Raw genomic sequence first — 23,415 nt, forward strand, 5'->3', positions numbered from 1 at the left:
CTCGGCTTGGCGGAAATTGATCACAAATTCGTCTGATTGGAGTCGCCATTGATCAACCAGAGACTGATGGCAGACGGAAAATTACTGAGTCTGTCTGTTTTGCAATATAATTGTTGATTCTATAATCTGGCCTTGACAGGGCGGTTTTGGCCGATCGCTCTGGTCACAATCTTCCTGGTGGAATGAAAACAAGGGGCTCTTCCCCCACTAACCCTCCCCTCTCAGGAACATCTGTGGACCTGTTTTCAGAACTGACAGAGCCACCTGATAACATCAAGGACATTGGCTGAGGAGCAGCTCTGAGCGAAGTTCACGGATTTACCGCTACACACACACTTACTGATAACCACACCTCCCTCAACTCAACGCCTTCCTTGGCCCCCCCTCTTATCAGCCCCCCCCCCCCCCCCCCCCCAACAGTCTCCGGGTTTCGAGCGCCACAAAGTTGCTGATTCTGATTCTAAGAGCAGCCCGCTTCATTTCAAGGAATATAAGTCTCCACACGAAATGATTTTGACCAAAAAATAAATAAATAGAGAAAGAAAAAGTTTATTATCTCACTGAGAAAGGTGGTGGAAAGGTGTTTGAGAAGTGTGTGAGACTAAAAGCATGGAAACCTCAGCAACACTGCAATAGAAAAACAGCTGTGAACTTTCTGCACATCAGCGTGTCCTGGAGGGGACACTAGGTGTAAGAGTGTCCTCCAGCACGCAGGAACCGTCCCTGCAGGAGCTGCATCACTGCGTTGGTGCAGCAGCTGGTTCCTGCTTGGGGGCCCGCTGGGGCCCGTCGGCCAGCTCCAGCAGCATGTGGACGGTGTGGCCCAGGCGGCTCAGCCCCTCGTCCTCCGGGATGAGCTGAGGGGAGAACAGCGAGTCCTGGCATGGGAGGGACAGAAGAGCCAGTGAATACGCTGCACACATCCCTCCTTTCACCAACTTCATGTTGGAATCCTTACATATTTACCTCATCGCGGGATAAGCCATCTGTCTCATCCTTAAATATCATTTCCTCATGGGTTTAAACATTTGACACTATATAAATGCACCAAACGTTAGAAGTTAATATTTACCGTATTTTCCGCACTATAAGGTGCACCTAAAAGCCTTTAATTTTCTCAAAAACCGGCAGTGCGTCTTATAATGCAGTGCGCCTTATATATGATCATTACGGTAATTTCTGTTACTGTAGTCAGGGGTATTGTGGGTAATGTAGTTGGTGTCGCCGAAGTAACGGCGCTAAAAACATCAGGAATCGTCACAGACGTTCAAGACAACAGCAGCGACGCTGACTCGCATAATGGAGACTTTGACGAGACGGAGCAAAGCTGGTTTTTATTTTGTTAATAAAGTTTGACATACGGTACTTTTCTTGTTGGTTTTTTTTTGCATTTGCTGTAGGATTTTGTAGCATTTCCTGTAGCGCAGCTCCATCAGGTAGATACGCAACTCAATCCCAGCCACTATAGTCGGTATTTTACCAGATATTTAGTGCGCCTTATATATGGAAAAAGTTTTAGAATACATCATTCATTGAAGGTGCGCCTTATGGTGCGGAAAATACGGTACTTGTTTTATCTCTTTTCAACTGAAGCATCTTTGTTATCAGAAAATAGTGTCAGCCTTCGACAGAGCAACCTACGGAAGAGTATCAGGGCCAGGCAGGAGAACAAATATTTGAGAGGGGAAGATTTTTTTTTTATTGTACACTTCGAGAAAAAAGTCCAAATGTTGAGAAAAAAGTCCAAATTTCGTGAAATGTATTCATGACATTTCGACTTTTTTCTCGACATTGACTTTTTTCTCAAAGTGCAAGATAAAAAAAAATCTTCCCCTCTCAAAATGTCGAGATTAATGTTGAAATACAACTTCAAGAATAAAGTCGAAATTTCAAGAATAATTGACTTCTTTCCTCAACATTTAGACTTTTCTTGAAATTGTACTTCAACATTTTTCTCGACATTTCACCTTTTTTCCTCAACATTTTGACTTTTTTGTGCATAATGAAAAAAAAATCTTCCTCCTCTAAAATATTATTTTTATTTTTCTCCTGCCTGGCCCTAATACTCTTCCGTAGCAAACTAATGTCTCCCTGAAACAGTCTGGATGGATTTGCCCCCGATAACCGAGCTGTTTTACAATCAGCTCAGTGGGTTTAGAACTGGTGAAGAGAGCAAATTTTATAATAAGTGGCTTCCCTTTCTTACATTCTTCCACTCTCTCCAGTCCCTGCCTCCTGATTGACGGATCCCCCCTCCCTCTCTTCTCTCATTTCTCTCTCTCTCTTTCTTCCTCCTTTTTTTATCTATTTATATACTTTTCCTTTGTTTTTGGGGTTTGGTTTTTTTTTGGGTGTTGGTTTTTCCCTTTTTTTCCCCCTTTTTATTCATTCCTTTCTCTTGGATATGGATCAAGAGAAAGGACCCCACCTGGGCTGCAAAATGTCCCTAGGGGTAAAAGCAGAGGGGGGCACACCTGGGACGCCAGGTGTTGCCGTTGAGCCCTCCTGAGGTGTCGTGGGCTTATCAACGAAACACCGGTGAAGGGGGGTGCCCACCTGAAGACCCCAATGAAGCGTTTACCCCTTTACCCCTTTACCCTTACCCCCCCACCCACTCACTACCAAGTGCTGATCGATCTAAGGGATTGTACTATCTAGTCCTATGAGCTCAACATCTATTTAATTCATACTGTGTAGCTTTAATACTTAAATATTACTTTGTTTTACTTTTTGATTTTTTGTTCTGTTCTTGAATCAAAAAAAAAAAAACCATCCTAGGAGGTAGACTGTACATCTTTTTTTTTTTATATTCCTGTTCTACTGTGCCTTACCCCCTAATAAAAAATATTAAAACAAAAAGAACTGGTGAAGAGACGATAACAGGAGCTGAAGGTTGAAGCAGCGGAGGTGGAGGTGGAGCCTCCACAGGGCCGGAGCTCCAACAGTGACTCAGCAAACTCACCTACTCACCAGGTTCTAGTTCAACAGCAGGAAGCCTGGCAGTAACCTGCTGTTCAGAGAGCACACACGAGCGTTTAACATGTTAAAGCACAAGGCACAAGGATTGATTCCAGGGTGTCTGCTCGCCCCCTGCACGCCCCGATACGCTGACCGGAACACCCGGCGCTTTTACCAAGGCCCTTTACCGGTCAGTCCCAGTTCAGGTGCAGATGGGGCTGCAGAGACCCTGCAGAGACAGATTTATTTGCTGACTCAGCAGAAGCAACAGAAGGCAGACAGACAAATAGCACATGTTCCAAGTTGCAGGTTTAATAAAATTCTTTACAGCAGGAAGAAACTTTTCACATAGAAATTTATATAACGTCAAAAAGGAGATTCTCAATAATACAAGAGCATTATATAAATATAAAATACAACAATCTTTCTGCTCCACTAACATGTTTAAGAATATAGTTTGGTCTAAGCCAGTGAGCGACTCGCTTATCCAGTTTCACTTAGAAAATGCACATTTAAGTCAAAAAGAGTATAAATCCCAACTGAACCACAGAGCAAAAACTAAAGTAAAAGATGGAGAGGGATGTTTTTAACAGCAGAGGCTCTGACCGGTGGATTACAGGAGATGTGGGGACAACACAGCTTTATATAAAACAGTTCCACCATCACTCCAAGGGTTTTCATTTAATTTCATTTCAAGCTTCCATATATCAAACATGAGCGCAGTGGGACGTTATTCTCACCCCTGGATGCTATTATACAAACATTTATTTCAACTTCTTTGTTATTTAACTACGGAAGAGTATCAGGGCCATGCAGGAGAAAACATTTTTAAGAGGGGGATATTTTTTTTTTATTCTGCACTTCAAGAAAAAAGTCGAAACGTTGAGATTAATGTTGAAGTAAAATTTCGAGAAAAAAGTCGAAATTCAAAATTTCGTGAATAAAGTTGAAATGTTGAGAAAAAAGGTGAAATTTCACTTTATTCATGACATTGACTTTTTTCTCGACATTGACTTTTTGCTCAAAGTGCACAATAAAAAAAAAATCTTTCCCTTTCAAAATAGCAAGATTAATGTTGAAATACGATTTCAAGAATAAAGTCGAAATTTCAAGAGTAATTGACTTCTTTCCTTAACATTTCGACTTTTTCCTCGGAGTGCATAATGAAAAAAAAAAATCTTCCTCCTTTTAAAATATTTGTATTTTTCTCCCGCCTGGCCCTAATACTCTCCATGTCTGCTACCAGACTGGACTGATAACTCTGTGAGCAGCTGCTGAGCTGGCGTAGAAGAATAGAAAGTCCCCACAACTGTGGCACCAACAAATAAACGGCTACAAACAAGTGGACATGGAGAATATCAGAGTGAAGGAGGAACATTTCAGAGGATCAGTTCTGTTTCCAGAGCAAGATTATTGGCCAGGAAGTTCTGAACCCTCTGGGACGTTTGACGATGTGAAGCCGATGTCACCTCCACACTTAAAACAAAAAAAAGTCCTTAAAATGATGCTGCCGTTACATTTTAGCTGTTGAAATGTGTCTATAAATAAATGAAATGGTGGTGGATTCTGCAGCTGGTGTTTTCTGGGAGGCGGAGGGACCGACGCAGAGCGGCGCCCGCAAAGGCTTTCTGGTGCTCCAAGGGGGACAATTAAAAAGTCCACCATTATTACAACTGTTATGTGAATATTAAAGCCCTTTAAAGTCACGTGTGTGGGTTTAAAGGGCCCACGTTGGGTTTACGAGCCTGGAAAAAGCCGGAAAACTCCAATGAAGCCTCTGTTGTTTCCACACAAACACAACCAGAGTCCAAAATAAATTAAAAAAGCAATAATTTAATAAGCTGTTTACATTTATACAAGCAAAGACAGCATGTCAAATGGACCAAAGGGGAAAAAAAAAAAAAAAAACTGTCCACAACCTCCTGGAGGGTCAGTACCGTCTGTTAACGTAGCAGCGCCCCCTGCTGCTCTCAGGAAGCACCGCAGTCAGAGAAAAGTGTTCGTTGGTCACAGGCAACACCTCACCTCACCGCCTCACCGTCACACATTCACATCCACGTCAGGGTTAAGACACACACATATCCCAGGACTAATGTCACATTCACAGTTCCATCTCAGGAAACGTCCCCCAGGTCAGACTGCTGCTGAGTGTTACGGCTCCTCTGAGGAGGAATCCCCGAGTCTGGACGGGATGGGTGGAGATAAAAAACGAGCGTCTCTGGAGACCAGAACATCCTTCCAGGACCCGTCCTTCTACCCGGGCCTGAGAACCCAGTCGTATCCCGGGGTTAAACTCAAGCCCCTGGAGCCGCCCTGATCTGCATGAAGTTACTGTTGCCATAGCGACGCCCCACAGGCAGCCGCTTCACTCCAGTGTGGCCTTATCAGCTCTGCAAGAGCTGCTGCACCTACGAGGTGGCAGTTCTGGTTCAGTGTTCCTCATCTTCAGGAGAACGTTAGTACCCTGAGCTCAGCGGCGCCCCCTGCTGCTGCCGGGGCCCAGAGCTGCAGAGCAGAGCTTTTTTTCCTTTGATCAAAGTCAGAATTTGGACTTTTTTCCTCGAAAAAAATGAGGCGGTTCTGATTAAAGGAACATCTGAACCCCAAAAATACCCCAATCCTTTTAAACGGGTGATAAACTAACCAGGTAAAGCAGCTAAACTGCCAATAGTGTGTGTGTGTGTTGAGGGTGTGTGTGCAGCGGCGCCGCGCTGCTCTATCTGAGCAGGTAGCAGTAGACGGCGGAGAGCAGCGCCATGACGGCACAGTAAAAGAGCAGGAAGTCTGCGGACAGCAGCGCGGAGGGCGCGGAGGGCGACACGGGTGGAGACCGCTGGGCGGGGCCGTCCTCCACGGCCAGCAGCGCCGCCACGCAGCGCAGCACGGCGGGAAGCTTACACAGAAGCACGTCAGAGCACACACACACCTCAGTCTGGACACACACACACACACACACACACACACACACACACACACACACACACACACACACACACACACACACACACACACACACACACAGGAGGAAAACACAAGTGTTGGTCAGACAGGTGAACGGGACAACAGAGCAGAACATGATGAAGCAGAGTTGATCAGGAACAGGAACAGAGCAGGTTTATGGCTCCATCACGTGAAGGTTGTTCCTCCGCCGGTGTATCCACTCAGGTCCACCTAGTGGAGCTTTTCCACTAGTACCTACTCAGCCCGACTCGCCTCGGTTTGGTTCTTTTCCACTAGGGGTCTAACATGAGGTGGAAATCAGAGAAAGAGACTGACGGATTCTTGTTCATTTTATTCAACAGGCAATGGGAGTGCAAAAGTCTGTTTCATGATCCAACTCTGAGGTGCAGATGTTCATAAACCTGGTGCTGAGGAGAGAATTAAAAAGGGATCTAGACGGGAGATAAGGAACGACCAGATCTACCAGGAGCTCTGTCTATATCTATATCTATATCTATATATATATATATATATATATATATACACACCGTATTTTCTGGACTATATGCCGCTACTTTTTTCGTAGGTTTTGAACCATGTAGCGGCTATTCTGTGGATTTTTCTTCCACCGCTAGGGGGAGTGCTAACCGGAGTTAGAATCAAAACTAAGACAAAATAAATGCAAAGAAGAATACGCTACTTCTTCTTTAGCAGATAGAAGTAGGTAGAAGCAGATTTCAAACAGATAAATAGATAAATAAATACCGGTTATTTTCTCTTGGTTCTGTCCAGTTTTAATCAGCAAAGTTGCTGCCGTGTTAAAAGACACTGTTAGGAAAGATCTATTTAGATACAAACATGTACATCATTTACAGTTCAAAATCCTTCTGTACATGTAGTAAATATCTAATCTAACAACAGAAATATCTGCGGCTTGCATATCTCTTTTTTTTTTAAATAGCGCAGATGCGGCTTGTATGCAGGTGCAGCTTATAGTCCAGAAAATACGGTGTGTGTGTGTGTGTGTGTGTGTGTGTGTGTGTGTGTGTGTGTGTGTGTGTGTGTGTGTGTGTGTATGTATGTATGTATATATATATATATATAGAGAGAGAGATAGTTTTTTCACTTTTTTGTACTCTTTTTTTTTTTATCACGCATGTTCGAAATAAAATCTTCAAATCAAACCAGCCACAGACCCAGAAACACATCTATCATCTCCTCCAGGGTCTACATTTTTAGTGTTGTTCTCCGTTTAGATCCCACAATCAAATACGTCACAGCAGCTTCACTCCAACCTCCTACTTCTGATCCAGGTGCTGAATTGTTATGGAAAAGAAACCAGGCCGAGTTGAGATGAGTAGGTGCTGGTGGAAAAGCACCGTAAGAGAGTAAAGAAGCAGAGACTCGGCAGCAGCAGCGTCGTTACCTCGGGGACTCCCAGCTTACGGCACGCCGACATGAAGTTCTCCACGTTGAGCCGAGACTTGGCTGAACTCAGTTTTGGCTGATGTGGAAAGAAGAAGAGAGTTAGTTTCCAGTAAAAACCTCCGAGCCTCCGAGTCTGAGCTGCTCCTGTTCCAGAGCGGGCCCCGCTCACTCACCACGGCCGGGGAGGGGATGTGGATGATGGAGACGGCGCGGGGACGGATCTGGTTGACCAGCTGGCACAGCAGCGTGCCGTTGGACAGAGCCTCGCCCAGGTCCTCGGGCAGGGACATCTTCAGCCGGGACTCCAGGGTCTGGAGAGAAGAGGACGGGTCAGACACGGGGATGGAGAGAGGAGAACCGGGGGAACATGGGGGCCTGGGGGAGTCCTGCCAGGGCCCGGTACTGATCCGGACAGTAAGCAGCTGACCCCTCTGGTTCAACGGCAGGTTGTTTCCAGATCAAGGGATTGATTGAAATGCAGGGAAGCGCTAAGAAGCCGCTTCTTCTTCCTGTATCCAAATCCAAAACAACAATAACAGCAGCACGGAGGATAATCAACAGCCCAGTAGAAGTCGTTTTGTTTCTCTACCCTGTAGTTCGCCTTTTTCAGCATCTTCCAGCGGAGCTTGATCTGGTCTGGCGTTCCTACAAATCCTGCTTCGCGCAACTTTTCTCTCACCTTCTTGTAAATCTGTCTATCCCGGTACTTTCTACCATCTACAAATACAGAAATGTTCATATCCTTCATTACATTTATGAAGTGATTAGTCTCCTCCTGGTCTTGTGTTTCTCCGTGTTTAGAAGAACTTCCTGGACTCAAAAGACCAGGATTCCTTGCGAAAAGAACATGTGCAGAAAACAAATTCATGTTCCGTTTGATGGGGATATTCCGTTAGGCGTTTACATGACCCAATATTCGGGTTTTAAAAGGAGTAACCCAGGGGTCATATTGGGGTTTTTAAAAACCGGAATTCCGGTAACTCAAAGGGGTTATTGGTGTTCACATGGCCGTGAAAAACCGGGTTATTGCTAATATTCCGGTTAGAGAAGGGTTATTGATGCATGGAAACGCCCGTTTTAAGGGACAAGATTAGAACATGGGTGAGGGTTCAACAATACACAAACTACCTTTTTTACAAGGCTGGCTTTTATTTCATCAGAATCTTTCAGACCCTGTATAATGTCAAAAACGTCTTTGGAAGTGGGAGGGTCTAAACTCCTGACACTAGGATTCTGATCCTTGATGTTCACAAGGGGAGAGTCATCTAGGTTTTTGATATTTTTTGCTAAAGAAGGACCAATATTAACAAAAAAATAATTAAAGCCATTTGTTATGTCCAATGTGTTAATAAGATTTCTCTCACCTTCAGATAACTGAGATGGGATAGTTTTGAAGGATTTTTTTTATTTAAGAGTTCATTAATGAGGTTCCAAGTGGTTTTTATACAATTTCGGGATTGTTCAAACTTTTCAGAAAAATCGTTTTTTTTTTGCAGTGCGTATAAATATTGTGAAAGAGTTCTTATATTTTTTATAAACTGCAATATTAAATGGACTGAGATTACCAACACATTTTTTAAATAATTATTTTTTTTCTTTTGAGGATCTCTGTAAACCTGGAGTGATCCATGGTTTGGACATTTTCGAATTATGTTTTCTGGTAATTTGAACAAGTGGAAAACACTTAAATACAGATAAAAAAATGTTCATGAATGCAAAATAGGCCAATTCAGCATCCTGATAATTGAACACCTCTGCCCATGATGTGTCCTTCATCAGAGTTATAAATGATTCTTCCTTTCTTTTAGTAAATCTACGGCATTTCATCCCCTCATTCGGTTTGACATGTAAATAACTTTGGCTAGAAAAAATTGGAAAATGATCAGAAATGTCTGTTAGCAATAGTCCAGATTTGATTGTATGGTCAAAATAATTTGGAAAAATATTATCAATTAAAGTAGCAGTTGTATTTGTTATCCGTGTTGGCTTGTAGATGAGAGGATGAAGATATGATGCAGAAAGAATATTCAAAAATGGAGTTGATAAATTACATTCACTTTTGAGGATATCAATATTAAAATCAGCAAGAAGAATGCACACATGTCCTTTGTTGCTTATCAGCTCTACAGTATCAGACAGAACATTATTAAAGGTACTGCCATCAATATCTGGCGGGCGATAAATGACACCAATTATAGCATTTTTCCCACCAAAAGCACTGAAGTTTGATATTTCAATAAAAAGTGATTCTGCCTCATTTTTGTCTAAATTGGTACTCAGCTCTTTCTTCTCAATAAACCCTAAATTTCTGTCAACAAAAATTGAAACACGTCCCCCCCTTCTATTTTTTCTACATGAATGCCCAGCATTGTAATGAGGTATTGAGTAACAAGATGCTATATCGTCATTGATGTTTCTGATAGAGAAAGCACCCAAAATACATGATTTAAAGTTGACATAAATTGAACTAGATGATCATAGTTTTTGGGTAGACTTCATATATTCAAATGAAAAAGTTGAAAAAATATTTTTGTAACCCTCATATGATGGTTTGCTAAAGAATGTATTGAAATCTTCCTCGTTATAATAATTACATGATCCCTTGTTCATTCTGAAGTTAAGGAAGTCAAGGAAGTTGATATCTGGATCATAGGAACCACTATACATATAGTTACGGTCATTTAAGTCCTGTGGATTTACTGACAACTCTCCTAGAGGATTTAATACACGTAAATCACACATAAAGAGAAAAAAATGAATAAAAACAAAGAGAGACAAACAAAGAAAAAAGTAAAAGAGTGCAGCTAGATGATATCATGTGGATCTGGGAGGATGCACGATCAGCTGATCATATTTTAGAAAGGTGATGTTCCCCTTCTTCCTTTCCTCTTAGTTGTGGCAGGAGATACTTGCGTTTCATGCGCACAGTACTAGGGCTGCAGCTATCGAATATTTTAGTAATCGAGTATTCTACTGAAAATTCCATCGATTAATCGAGTAATTCAATTCAATTCAATTCAATTTTATTTATATAGCGTCTAATACAACAGAGTTGTCTCTAGACGCTTTACAGAGACCCATACCCAGAACATGACCCCCGAGCAGTTATTACATAAACAATGGCAGGTAAAAACTCCCCTAGTGGGAGAAAAACCTTAAGCCAAACAGTGGCAAGGAAAAACTCCCCTTTAGGAGGGAAGAAACCTTGAGCAGGACCAGGCTCATCAGGGGGGACCCTCCTGCCGAGGGCCAGACTGGTGGGTCAGGGACGGCAACAGCACAGCAGGCAGGTGGAAGCAGCAACGGGATGACCGGGGGTGGGGACCGCAGGCCAGCACACAGCTCCCGAAGCTCCGGCCCAATCAGCAAGTCCCAGGTTGGGGTGCAGGGTCAGGAAAAGACTTGTGCTCCGTAATGCAAGCTACAAGCCACCCACGGCCACCTGCAGGACAAAAGAGAGAAAAGGGAGGAGAAGGGGGGGCCAGCAACGGGATGACCAGGGGTGGGGACCGCAGGCCAGCACGCAGCTCCCGAAGCTCCGGCCCAATCATCAAGTCCCAGGTTGGGGTGCAGGGTCGGGGAAAGGTTGAGAAGGGGCAGGGCCAGGGAGAGGAGTCTTGAGGGACGAACATTCAACATTCAATCATGTTGCTGATTGGGTAACGTACTGCGTCACGCATCGCGTCACTTCCTGGTGTTGCGGTCCGTTGCTGCTGCACGGCGTGCGGGCACAGATCTCTCCCGACTTTTTTGTCTTAAACTTAGACTGTTTTCTGGTAAAATAGCACTATATCTGGTACATTACTGTCTTTATTTCAACACTCGCTCATTTTCTCTTCCGTAACTTTCACTGTCACCAATCACCAATACATTTTCTGTCCGTTAGCCTCCGTTAGCATCTTAGCATGGGCTCTCCGTCTCCCACCGTTTCACCTCTTTGCTGCTCAGTGTGTGAAATGTTTAGTTATTCCTCTGCCTCCTTTAGTGAAGACGGTAAGTGCTTAAAATGTAGTTTATTTACAGGGCTGGAGGCGAGGCTCAGTCAGTTAGAGGTCCGGTTCTGCCAATTTGACCATAGTCCGATAGCCTCCTCAGCTAACCAGGCTAAGCTAGCGGCGGACCGGCCCATAGCAGCTGAGGCTAGCCGCTCCCCTGCAGCTCCCGAGCAGCCGGCCAGTCAGGACCGGTGGGTGACGGTTCGGGGGAAGCGTAGTAAAGGGCTCACGGAACACCACCACCCGCTTCACGTGTCTAACCGATTTTCCCCACTCAGCGACACACCCGTTGAGAAGCCGACCCTGGTGATTGGCGACTCCATAGTCAGACATGTGAAGCCGACTCCAGAGACCATAGTTAGGTGTATCCCGGGGGCCAGAGCGGGCGACATAGAAGCAAATTTGAAGCTACTGGCAAAGGGTAATCGTAAATATGGTAAAGTTATCATCCATGTCGGAGCTAACGACTCCCGTCTTCGCCAGTCGGAAGTAACCAGAATGAATATTGTCTCGGTGTGTAACTTCGCTAAATCCATGTCGGACTCCGTAGGTTTCTCTGGCCCCCTCCCCAATTTGACCAGTGATGACATGTTTAGTCGCATGCTCTCGCTCCGTCGCTGGTTGTATCGGTGGTGTTCAGAAAACGACGTGGCCTTTATTGACAATTGGGAAACGTTCTGGGGAAAGCCCGGTCTGATTAGAAGAGACGGCATTCATCCCACCCGGGATGGTGCTGCTCTTGTCTCTAGTAATTTGGCCTGTTTCATTAGACCCTCTCCCTGACATCGCAGGGTCCAGGCCAGGATGCAGAGCTGTAGTTTAACACACTTCTCTGCTGCTTCTCGAGGACCAACGCCTGCCAACAAAACTATAAGATTACACGATGTAACTGGTAACTCTAACCAGGTGCCTAGCAAAATAGAAGTAGTTGCAGTTCCCCGCCCTCCACTAGTTCACCAGGTGCGGCGTTATAGAGGCGTTAACCAAAATAATCTTGTAAAAATTAAAACCAATGCACATTTGGTACCAATAAGAGACCGAAAAATTAGATGCGGACTACTAAATATACGATCATTAAGCTCCAAGTCTCTGTTAGTAAACGATATAATCACAGAGAGCAGGAGTGATGTTTTCTGCTTAACAGAAACATGGTTACAGGATGAAGAGTATGTTAGTTTGAATGAATCAACTCCGCCCGGCTACTTTAATCATCACATTCCTAGAAACACGGGCCGGGGCGGAGGAGTCGCAGCAATTTATAACTCCAGTCTCCAAACAAAAATTGAACCTAAGTGCAATCATAATACGTTTGAAAGCCTCACGCTTAGTCTGAAATTTCCGAGCTGGAAATCAGAGAAGCCAGTTGTGTTAGTGGTAGTGTATCGGCCCCCTGCTGGCGCTTATCTAGAGTTTTTGTCTGAATTTTCAGATTTCCTTTCTGGATTATTGATCAGTACAGATAAATTCATCATAGTGGGTGATTTTAATGTTCATATGGATGTTGAAAGCGATAATCTTAAATTAGCTTTCAATTCTCTTCTAGAATCAATGGGTATCTCACAAAAAGTGGACGGGCCGACGCATTGTTTTGGTCATACTCTCGATCTCGTTCTCACCTACGGTGTTGAAACTGATGGTCTGTTGGTGTCACCTGTTAACTCCCTTTTATCCGACCATTATTTAATAACGTTGGAATTGAATGTTGTTGATGTTGAAGTGCAGGGCAGGAGGTATTATTTTAGCAGATGTTTGTCTGATGAAGCTATTGCTAAATTTAAGGAGACCGTTGCTCGTCTTGCGACAGTGGAAAATAGTGAAGCCTCTACTGAAGCAATAGAGGCCAGTGACCTGGGTTCTACCTCTGATGTTGATTTTCTTGTTAGTAACACTGCTGATCTGTTGCACTCAGCTTTAGATGAAGTTGCTCCTTTGAAAAGGAGGGTTTCTAGCCACAGGAGCTTAACTCCCTGGTACAATTCAGATATTCGCATGTTGAAACAAAGCGTGCGTAAAATGGAAAGGAAGTGGTACTCTTGTAGGTCTGTAGACTCTTATCGTGAATGGAAAGATATTCTAATAGTATATAAAAAAGCCATTCGCAAAGCAAGAACAGCTTATTATTCAACGTTGATAGAGGATAACAAAAGTAACCCACGTTTTCTGTTCAGCACTGTAGCCAGGCTGACAAAGAGTCACAGCTCTGTGGAGCCGTGTATTCCTGCAGCTCTCAGTAGTGAGGACTTTATGAGCTTCTTTAACAGTAAAATCACGAGAATTAGAGAAGAAATCAACCAGCCGGTTGTGGGCGTTTCTTCAGCTTTAGCGACTTCCCTAGGCTCTGACTTGTCTCTAGACTGTTTTGATCCTATAGACCTCCCTGAGCTGACCTCACTCGTTAATAGAGCTAAGTCTACCACATGTATGTTAGACCCCATCCCGACTCGACTATTCAAAAATGTTTTTTCTCTTATTGGTGTGACAATACTGGACCAAATCAACCTATCCCTAAGCTTAGGATATGTACCACAGGTTTTCAAAGTGGCAGTAATTAAACCTTTACTTAAAAAACCTTCCCTTGACCCAGACACCTTAGCTAATTATAGGCCAATTTCTAACCTTCCATTTGTATCTAAAATTCTGGAAAAGGCAGTTTCAAGCCAGTTATGTGACTATTTGTATAGAAATGATCTGTTTGAAGTCTTTCAGTCAGGGTTCAGAATGCATCATAGCACAGAGACAGCACTGGTTCGAGTTACGAATGACCTTCTTATGGCCTCAGATAAGGGATTAGTGTCCATATTGGTTTTACTGGACCTCAGTGCTGCTTTTGACACTGTTGATCATGGCATTTTACTGCACAGGTTAGAGCATGTTGTTGGGATTAAAGGGACAGCTCTATGTTGGTTTAAATCATACCTATCTGACAGGTTCCAGTTTGTTCATGTACATGAGGTTTCTTCAGAACAGTCGAGGGTCTGTTATGGTGTTCCGCAGGGTTCAGTGCTAGGGCCAGTCTTGTTCAGTTTATACATGCAGCCGTTGGGAAGTATAATCCAGAATCACGGCATACACTTTCATTGTTATGCTGATGATACGCAGCTCTACTTGTCTATGAAGCCGGATGAAACAGAACCGTTAGTTAAACTTCAGGCATGTCTTAGGGACATCAAGGACTGGATGTCCAGAAATTTCCTGCTTCTAAATTCAGATAAAACAGAGGTTATCATTCTTGGTCCAGAGCATTTTAGGAAGGGATTAGATGGTGTTGCGATGGCTTCCAGTGCAACTGTGAGAAACCTTGGTGTTGTTTTCGATCAGGATTTGTCGTTTAAACCATATGTTAATCAGGTTTGTAAAATAGCGTTTTTCCATCTCCGTAATATTGCAAAAATTAGGAAAATCCTCTCGCAGAGGGATGCAGAGAAACTAGTTCATGCGTTTGTATCTTCTAGACTGGATTACTGTAATGTGTTGTTAGCAGGATGTCCAAGTAATTTGCTGAATAGGCTCCAGCTGATCCAAAATGCAGCAGCACGAGTACTGACAGGAATTAGCAGGAGAGACCACGTCTCTCCAGTGTTAGCGTCGCTCCATTGGTTACCCGTAAAATTCAGAATCCAATTTAAAATTTTATTACTTGCATATAAAGCCCAAAACGGCTTAGCTCCGCAGTATTTACAAGATTTGATAGTGCCTTATGTTCCTGGCCGAGCTCTCCGCTCCCAGGGTGCAGGTTTACTCGTAGTTCCTAGAGTATCTAAATGTAGATTTGGAGGGCGGGCGTTCTGCTATCAGGCACCATTACTTTGGAACCAACTTCCAATCTGGGTTAAGGAGGCTGACACCACCTCCACCTTTAAAACTAAACTTAAAACCTTTCTGTTTAGTAAAGCTTATAGTTAGTGTTAAGTAAACCTCTAGCTGGTGTTGGTAAATCTCTAGGTAGTGTAAACTTTAGTGTGTTAGAGTCAGTAGCCATTGTCGCAGCTATAGAACAAAACTATAATAGTTAGTCTCAAATATAGCTTCGCGGTAGATATGCTGCTATAGGCTTATGCTGCAGGGGGGCACCGACATGATCCGCTGGGCGGTGCCTCTCACCCTTCTTCTCCTCTCCCTTTCCCTGCCTCTCTTCTCCATTACCATTTTTATTTATTATAAATATCTCATAGCATATCATTTTTGTCCATTGTTCCTGTAGTTTCTTGTGCCGGCCCCCCTTTTTTCTCTTTTGTGTATGTTTGCAGGCCGGAGCCTCAGGAGCTGCGTTCTGGCCTGTGTTCCCGGCCCTCCCCCCCCTCTGGTCATCCCATTGCTTCTTCCACCTGCCTACGTGGAAGTCTGCTGTTGCTGCTTCCGCCTGCCTGCACCCCCCCCCCCCTCTGGTCATCCCGCTGCTGCTTCCACATGACTGTTGTGTGCTGCTGACGCCCCCCCCCCCCTCTGGTCATCCCGCTGCTGCTTCCACATGACTGTTGTGTGCTGCTGACGCCCCCCCCCCCCCCCACCTCTGGTCATCCCGCTGCTGCTTCCACCTGCCTGCTGTGTGCTGCTGACGCCCCCCCCCCCCACCTCTGGTCATCCCGCTGCTGCTTCCACCTGCCTGCTGTGTGCTGTCGACGTCCCTGACTCCCCCAGTCTGGCCTTCGGCAGGAGGGTCCCCCCCATGAGCCTGGTCCTGCTCAAGGTTTCTTCCCTCCTAAAGGGGAGTTTTTCCTTGCCACTGTTTGGCTTAAGGCTTTTCTCCCACTAAGGGAGTTTTTACCTGCCATTGTTTATATAATAATTGCTCGGGGGTTTATGTTTATGTTTATGTTTATGTTTATGTTCATGTTCTGGATCTCTGGAAAGCGTCTAGAGACAACATCTGTTGTATTAGACGCTATATAAATAAAATTGAATTGAATTGAATTGAAACATTCTCCCCCGCCCAAAAGGGGCCGTTACCCTGCCCCCCTCACTCCCACACTGCAGGTTCCGGTGTCCGGCAAAGGATGCTGCAACATGGACAAAAGAGAGAAAAGGGAGGAGAAGGGGGGGCCAGCACAAGAAACCACAGGAGCGACTCTGACACACTAAAGTTTACACTACCTAGAGATTTACCAACACCAGCTAGAGGTTTACTAAACACTAACTATAGGCTTTACTAAACAGAAATGTTTTAAGTTTAGTTTTAAAGGTGGAGGTGGTGTCAGCCCCCTTAACCCAGATTGGAAGTTGGTTCCATAGTAGTGGCGCCTGATAGCAGAACGCCCGCCCTCCAAATCTACATTTAGATACTCTAGGAACTACGAGTAAACCTGCACTCTGAGAACGGAGAGCTCTGACAGGAACATAAGGCACTATCAGGTCTTGAAAATAATGCGGAGCTAAGCCGTTTTGGGCTTTATACGCAAGTAATAAAATTTTAAATTGGATTCTGAATTTTACGGGTAACCAATGGAGCGACGCTAACAGTAATCAGATAAAACATATTTTTGTTTAGTTAAAGAGCAATTATAAATATACATAAGATGTTAGATGTTAATTGACATCACTAAGATTAAATTATATAATACAGTAGGTTCATGGCTGTGCATTTAAAAATCCTGAACTCGCACCATTTGACCCAATTCACTGCCTTCACTCAAAAAACTAAGGATCTTACCAAGAAATGTTCTTATTTCTAACCTAAAAATCGCATTACACCTGATAACACACATCACTTAAAAGATTAGGTGTTTTTCCCACGTGTTTCAATTGAACTTTCATTTGTGTCAAGCACATTTTAAGTTCTAGTTCAGTTTTAAGTTAAAGTATAAGATTTTGAGTTTTGGCAGTGTTCAAAATAAAATTATGAGCCCTGCTGTATTGGAGCACATTTTCTTTTAGTTAAAACTGTAGCAGGAACAGATGTTTAGAGGAACCTATATATGTACCGGGTTAGAGGGGGAACATATAGGAGAACGGACCAGAAGAATATAGCGTGGATTGAAAATAAAAGTTAAGCACTGAGCTACATGTGTCTCCCGTCTGGGCCATTGCAGACTGCCTGAGCATGATGTTACTAAAACCAAACATACATGTACCCGCCGCCTCTTTCTTCTTCCTTTACCCTGCGTTGAGCTGGCAAAATTAAACAATTCCTCGAGGCAGAGAAAATTCCTCCATCATTTTTTGTAATCGAATTGTTCGAATTATTCGAGGAATCGTTTACTTACTTTACAATAGTCAAGATTTGATATAATTAAGGCTTGAATCACTAGTTTAGTTGCTTTTAGAGTGAATCTGTGTGTGCTTTACCTTCCGTAGCTGCGTGACCTCCGGCCTCTCCTCTTTAGGCAGACGCAGCGTGGAATGGGACTCTCCCCCTGCCGGAGCAGACAGTGGTCAGCACCGGGATCAGCAGTAACAGAGCTAGTATCATTATTATTATAATTAGTATCAGAGCGGTGTGTCGGAGCGGTGTGTGTCTCTACCTGAGGGCTTGACGTTGCTGCGAGACGAGCTGCGGAACAGGAAGCTGTTGGGTCTCTGGGCCTGGCCGGGAGGAGGAGACGTCTTCGGGGAGGACGGGACGTCTGAAGCAAAAACATTCAGTCATCAGTACAAATGTGTTTGTTTGGTTATTGGATGGATCCCCATTAGCTGCCGTCTTGGTGACCACTAATCTTCCTGGGGTCCATAAAGTACATCAAATATTACAGAAATGATAACATCTAAGACATAAATACATACAGTCATACATTCCTAGCATAACTACACTTATAACAAAAACAACAATAACAATAACAATTAAAGCTGCAAGCAGCGATGAACGGGCCCTCGCACTCATGGCCCCCATAAGCATATCAGACATGACACCACCCACGACTCTCTATGTCAAACCATTCAAAAGTTATAGCAGAAAATAGGGACAACCAATCAGAAGAAGGGGCAGGACTAATTCAGGCCAATGAAGGTCAAGGACTCAATACAGAGTCTGATGACACCAGCCCACGACTCTTTATATCAAACCATTGAAAAGTTATGGCAGAAAGTAGGAACTATCGAATATGGACCAATCAGATGAAGGGGGTGCGCTTTTTGGCGTCTATCGTCGCCACGGTAACGCTTTTGACTGAGAAAAGTAATGCGTGTTGTCGCAGGATGGAGACGCACATTTTGATGTATAACACACCTGGGTGCACGTTACGGTTCGGGCCGTATTAACTGCCGAAGGAATGGCATAAATTGCGCCAAAATTACACGATTAATTCAAAATGGCCGACTTCCTGTTCGGTTTCGGCCATGGCGCCAAGAGACTTTTCTTTAAGTTGCGACATGATACAGGTGTGTAGCGATTTTCGTGCATGCATGTCAAACCGTATTGTGGGGCTTGAGGCACAAAGTTTTCTAGGGGGCGCTGTTGAGCCATTAGGCCACGCCCATTAATTCAAACCATTAAATATCAAATGTTTTGCCAGGCCTGGCTTGGTGCAAAATTTAGTGACTTTTGGGGAACGTTTAGGGGGCAAAAAGGCCCTCATTTCGTCAGAAGAAAGAAAGAATAAAGAATAATTCCTACAGATACAATAGGGCCTTCGCACTGTAAGTGCTCGGGCCCTAACTAAGGAAATTTTAATATGGGCATGCCCTACTGCCCATCGTCCCCTCTCGCTGCTTGGTTTGGGGCTGTAGTGGTTGTGTTTAAGGTTGTTCTGGTTGTGTTTAAGGTGGTACTGGTTGTGTTTAAGGTTGTTGTGGTTGTGTTTAAGGTTGTTGTGGTTGTGTTTAAGGTTGTTGTGGTTGTGTTTAAGGTTGTTGTGGTTGTGTTTAAGGTTGTTGTGGTTGTGTTTAAGGTTGTTTGTGGTTGTGTTAAGGTTATTGTGGTTGTGTTTAAGGTTGTTCTGGTTGTGTTTAAGGTTGTACTGGTTGTGTTTAAGGTTGTTTTCGTTGTGTTTAAGGTTGTAGTGGTTGTGTTTAAGGTTGTTTTGGTTGTGTTTAAGGTTGTTCTGGTTGTGTTTAAGGTTGTACTGGTTGTGTTTAAGGTTGTTTTGGTTGTGTTTAAGGTTATTGTGGTTGTGTTTAAGGTTGTTCTGGTTGTGTTTAAGGTTGTACTGGTTGTGTTTAAGGTTGTTGTGGTTGTGTTTAAGGTTGTTGTGGTTGTGTTTAAGGTTGTTGTGGTTGTGTTTAAGGTTGTTGTGGTTGTGTTTAAGGTTGTTGTGGTTGTGTTTAAGGTTGTTCTGGTTGTGTTTAAGGTTGTAGTGGTTGTGTTTAAGGTTGTTGTGGTTGTGTTTAAGGTTGTTTTGGTTGTGTTTAAGGTTATTTTGGTTGTGTTTAAGGTTGTTCTGGTTGTGTTTAAGGTTGTAGTGGTTGTGTTTAAGGTTGTTCTGGTTGTGTTTAAGGTTGTTCTGGTTGTGTTTAAGGGGTTTCTGGTTGTGTTTAGGGGGTCTGGTGAGGGGTTAAGGTTGTTCTGGTTGTGTTTAAGGGGGTTCTGGTTCTGTTTAAGGGGGTTAAGGTTGTTCTGGTTGTGTTTAAGGGGGTTCTGGTTGTGTTTAAGGGGTTCGGGTTGTGTCTGAAGTGGTTCTGGTTCTGGTTCATGTTTGGGGTTATTAATAATGGCCAATAAACCAAACCAAGGCCTGGATGCACGTTACGGTTCGGGCCAAATTTACGGATGATTTATTCATATTCTCCCCCATAAAAATGCATAGGTTTTGTTGCCATGGTAACAAGCCCCATAGGATAGAATGGGACAATTTGGCTTCAATATCTCAGAAATTGTAAACAGCAGCCAAATGAAACCTCAGTATGTTGTAGTCCACATCGTCCCGAGTCTTTTGACGTTGGATCGACGTCTCTGCGATATGGTGTTGCCAAGCAACAAGCGTCCAAATTTCCGTTAGTTTGAAAAGTAGAATAGTTAAATATCTCAAAAAGCGTAATAGCTAGCATGATGAGACTAAAATATGTTGTAGTACAACGCGTCCCGGGTTTTTCAATGTTGTAATGATGTCTGTACGATAAACTGTTTCCTAGCAACAAACGTCCAAAATAAAATTGATTTTTTTTTTTAAATGGAAAGTTAAATATCGCAAAACCTGTAATAATTAGCATAATGAGGTTGTACGGTCCGTAAGTGCCAATCGGGCCAGGTGTTTGTAGTTTGAACAATGTCTCTATGATAAAGTTCTGCCGAGCAATAAGCGTCCGAATTTTCACCTTTTTCTAGCGTTGCCATGGTAACACTTTTGACTGAAAAAAATAATGCCCATCGAGGCACGATGGAGACGCATCCAACGATGTATGCCATGCATGGGTGCACGTTGCGGTTCGGGCCGCATTAACGGACGAAAAAAGCAGCGGAATAATAATAATAAGAAGAAAAGGGAAACCTTTTCTAGATACTAGATATATCGCCTTAATTTTTCAGGTTTTCTTGGGCGTGTTTTATTTGTTGGGGATTTTTTTTTTCCCCACATCAGAGCGGGGTCATGCTGTACACCCGATGGTGCGCAGTGGGACTTTTGCGACTTAAGCTTGTTAGCAAAATTCTAGCAACATTGCCCTTTGGGCCATTCTGTACTATTGCAATATGGTCATGCCACTACTTGGCATGCCCATAATAATACGCACACGCATGCACGTTTGTCTTGAAGTCAATAAGTAACACGAGTAAAGGAGGAATCTGAAGTTGTAAAGGAAGTAATCTCATCGCAAATGTAGGTTTTGTTAAACTGACACTGGGGAGTTTCTACCTTCCATTGTTTATGTAATAATTGCTCGGGGGTTTATGTTCATGTTCTGGATCTCTGGAAAGCGACTAGAGACAACATCTACTGTATTAGACGCTATACAAATAAAATTGAATTGAATTAAAAAAAAAATTGAAGAAAGACTTTAAGCAAATTAAAAACTGGCCTCCCAAACCATGAACTAATAATGTAAACCCTGCTGTTTCTGCCTGAACAGACGGGAGCATTTCCTACACAACATCCACGTCAACAAGCTCTGATTTAAATACCCTCTGCAGAGATTTGCATCAGCTCAGGTTCCGTCACAGACATCAGCGGCACTAAGACACACACTTGTATGGAAGCCCATTCCCGCCAGTAAAAGAAAAAAATAAGATGAAAACTAAGATGAAAGCCATAATTATGAGATAGAAAGTCGAAATTATGAGATAGAAAGTCATAATTATGAGATAAAGTCAAAATTATGAGATAAAGTCAAAATTATGAGTTAGAAGTCATAATTATGAGATGAAAAGTCAAATTATGAGATGAAAAGTCAAATGATGAGATGAAAAGTCAAATGATGAGATAAATAGTTGAAATTATGAGATAAAAAGTCAAATTATGAGATAAAAAAATCAAAATTATGAGATGAAAAGTCAAATTATGAGATAAATAGTTGAAATTATGAGATAAAAAGTCAAATTATGAGATAAAAAATCAAAATTACGAGATGAAAAGTCAAAATTATCAGATGAAAAGTCAAAATTATGAGATGAAAAGTCAAATTATGAGCTACCGTGGGAATATTTTTATTATAGGTTTTCATCTTATTTTTTTCTTTTACTGGCGGAAATGGGCTTCCATAGACTTCCATACCTACAGACGTACCTGTTCGGCTGCTGGAGCGCTGCAGAAGCGCCGCAGACCCTGTGCTCATCTGGTCAGCGCTCTGAAAACAAAGCAGCTGGGGTTTACGAGCGTGAATTAACAAGAATAAAAATCATCCCAGACCACACACACATCTATGGAATAATGACCCAATCAAAGTATCATGATGAAGGAGCGGCTCACCGCACATCTCTGCCGCAGGCCGGACTGGGAGCTGCCGTTCTCTGGTGAGGAGCCACTAGGGGGCAACAGACACAGTTAGTACTGCAGAGACACCTGTCCCCCCACCTGTCCCCCCACCCGCCCCCCCCCCACCACCACCACATATGGATCATTCTTATCTGCTCTACAGGCCCAACTCACCACGAGCTACTTCCTGTCTGGGCTGCCGGGGCCACATGACTTCCTGTTTTGTTGGATGACTTCAGCAAACTGCAAAATTGAAAGTTTTGACATGGAAGCGTATAATTACATGAGAGAAAGACACATAGTGAAAACCAGACGGACAGAGGACGACTTTCTTCCCGAAATAGCAGCTAAACCCAGAAGAACTGCCCAGGAACAGGGCTCTAGAACTTAGATAGATGGGATCCTAATCAGTAGAACCTAATTAAACCCTGCGTGGACCAGAGGGAGTTCAGACTAAATACTGAAATAAGAGTTTTGTGAATGCACCCTCTTGAGGTAAACAGGTTGGAGTTTTTAGTCAGTCTACCTCAAAAATGATGGCTTTACTTCATGTTTCCTGTCTGTGCAGGATCAGGCCTGGACCACCGTGGTCTCCATGTGTCAACTATGTAACACTCTGAATGAATGCTGCCATCACAGAAACGGACATCAGCTTTGCCACAGACACAAGTTGCGTGTTCCATACTTCCACCCTAATGAGTATGCAAAATAATGCAATGCAGCGGTGTTTGGTTGCTATGTGCTGCGCAGATACTTAGCAACCAACAAAAATGGAGGATAACGTTCCCGGTACCTGCAGCAGCAGCACCATCACGCTACTATTCAAATGTGAGTAATTAGGTGTGATTTCGCTTTGGTTTCCATCAAATATTAACCAGATAAGTTCATCATTTATCACATTATTGTGTGTGTCTGCAGTGTGGGAGTGAGGGGGGCAGGGTAACGGCCCCTTTTGGGCGGGGGAGAAGGTTCGTCCCTCAAGACTCCTCTCCCTGGCCCTGCCCCTTCTCAACCTTTCCCCGACCCTCCACTTAACCTGGGGCTTTCTGATTGGGCCGGAGCTTCGGGAGCTGCATGCTGGCCTGCGGTCCCCACCCCCGTTCATCCCGTTGCTGCTTCCACTTGCCTGCGGTTCCCCACCCCCGGTCATCCCGTTGCTGCTTCCACCTGCCTGCGGTCCCCACCCCCGGTCATCCCGTTGCTGCTTCCACCTGCCTGCGGTCCCCACCCCCGGTCATCCCGTTGCTGCTTCCACCTGCCTGCGGCCCCCACCCCCGGTCATCCCGTTGCTGCTTCCATCTGCCTGCGGTCCCCACCAC

General features: G+C 43.8%; 1 protein-coding gene across 2 annotated transcripts in view; it reads right to left on the minus strand.

The window, feature by feature from the left end:
- Positions 1-525: 525 nt before the first annotated feature.
- Positions 526-23,415, minus strand: part of lrch4 (leucine-rich repeats and calponin homology (CH) domain containing 4) — a 96,030-nt gene continuing 73,140 nt past the window's right edge. Inside the window, exons 11-18 of one of the 2 annotated variants that reach the window (XM_061709691.1) lie at positions 22,271-22,339; positions 22,091-22,145; positions 21,908-21,968; positions 17,780-17,881; positions 17,604-17,671; positions 7,500-7,637; positions 7,325-7,402; positions 526-878 (exon numbers count right to left, since the gene is read on the minus strand). In XM_061709691.1, coding sequence (XP_061565675.1) covers positions 738-878; positions 7,325-7,402; positions 7,500-7,637; positions 17,604-17,671; positions 17,780-17,881; positions 21,908-21,968; positions 22,091-22,145; positions 22,271-22,339 — 712 coding nt within the window. In that variant the 3' untranslated portion in view covers positions 526-737. Of the gene's footprint in view, positions 879-2,611; positions 5,891-7,324; positions 7,403-7,499; positions 7,638-17,603; positions 17,672-17,779; positions 17,882-21,907; positions 21,969-22,090; positions 22,146-22,270; positions 22,340-23,415 lie in introns of those variants that run through there. The other variant, XM_061709690.1, reaches the window with a different exon arrangement.

The sequence above is a fragment of the Cololabis saira genome, chromosome 20 (genome assembly GCF_033807715.1).
Source record: "Cololabis saira isolate AMF1-May2022 chromosome 20, fColSai1.1, whole genome shotgun sequence".
In the NCBI taxonomy this organism is placed as follows: Eukaryota; Metazoa; Chordata; class Actinopteri; order Beloniformes; family Belonidae; genus Cololabis; species Cololabis saira.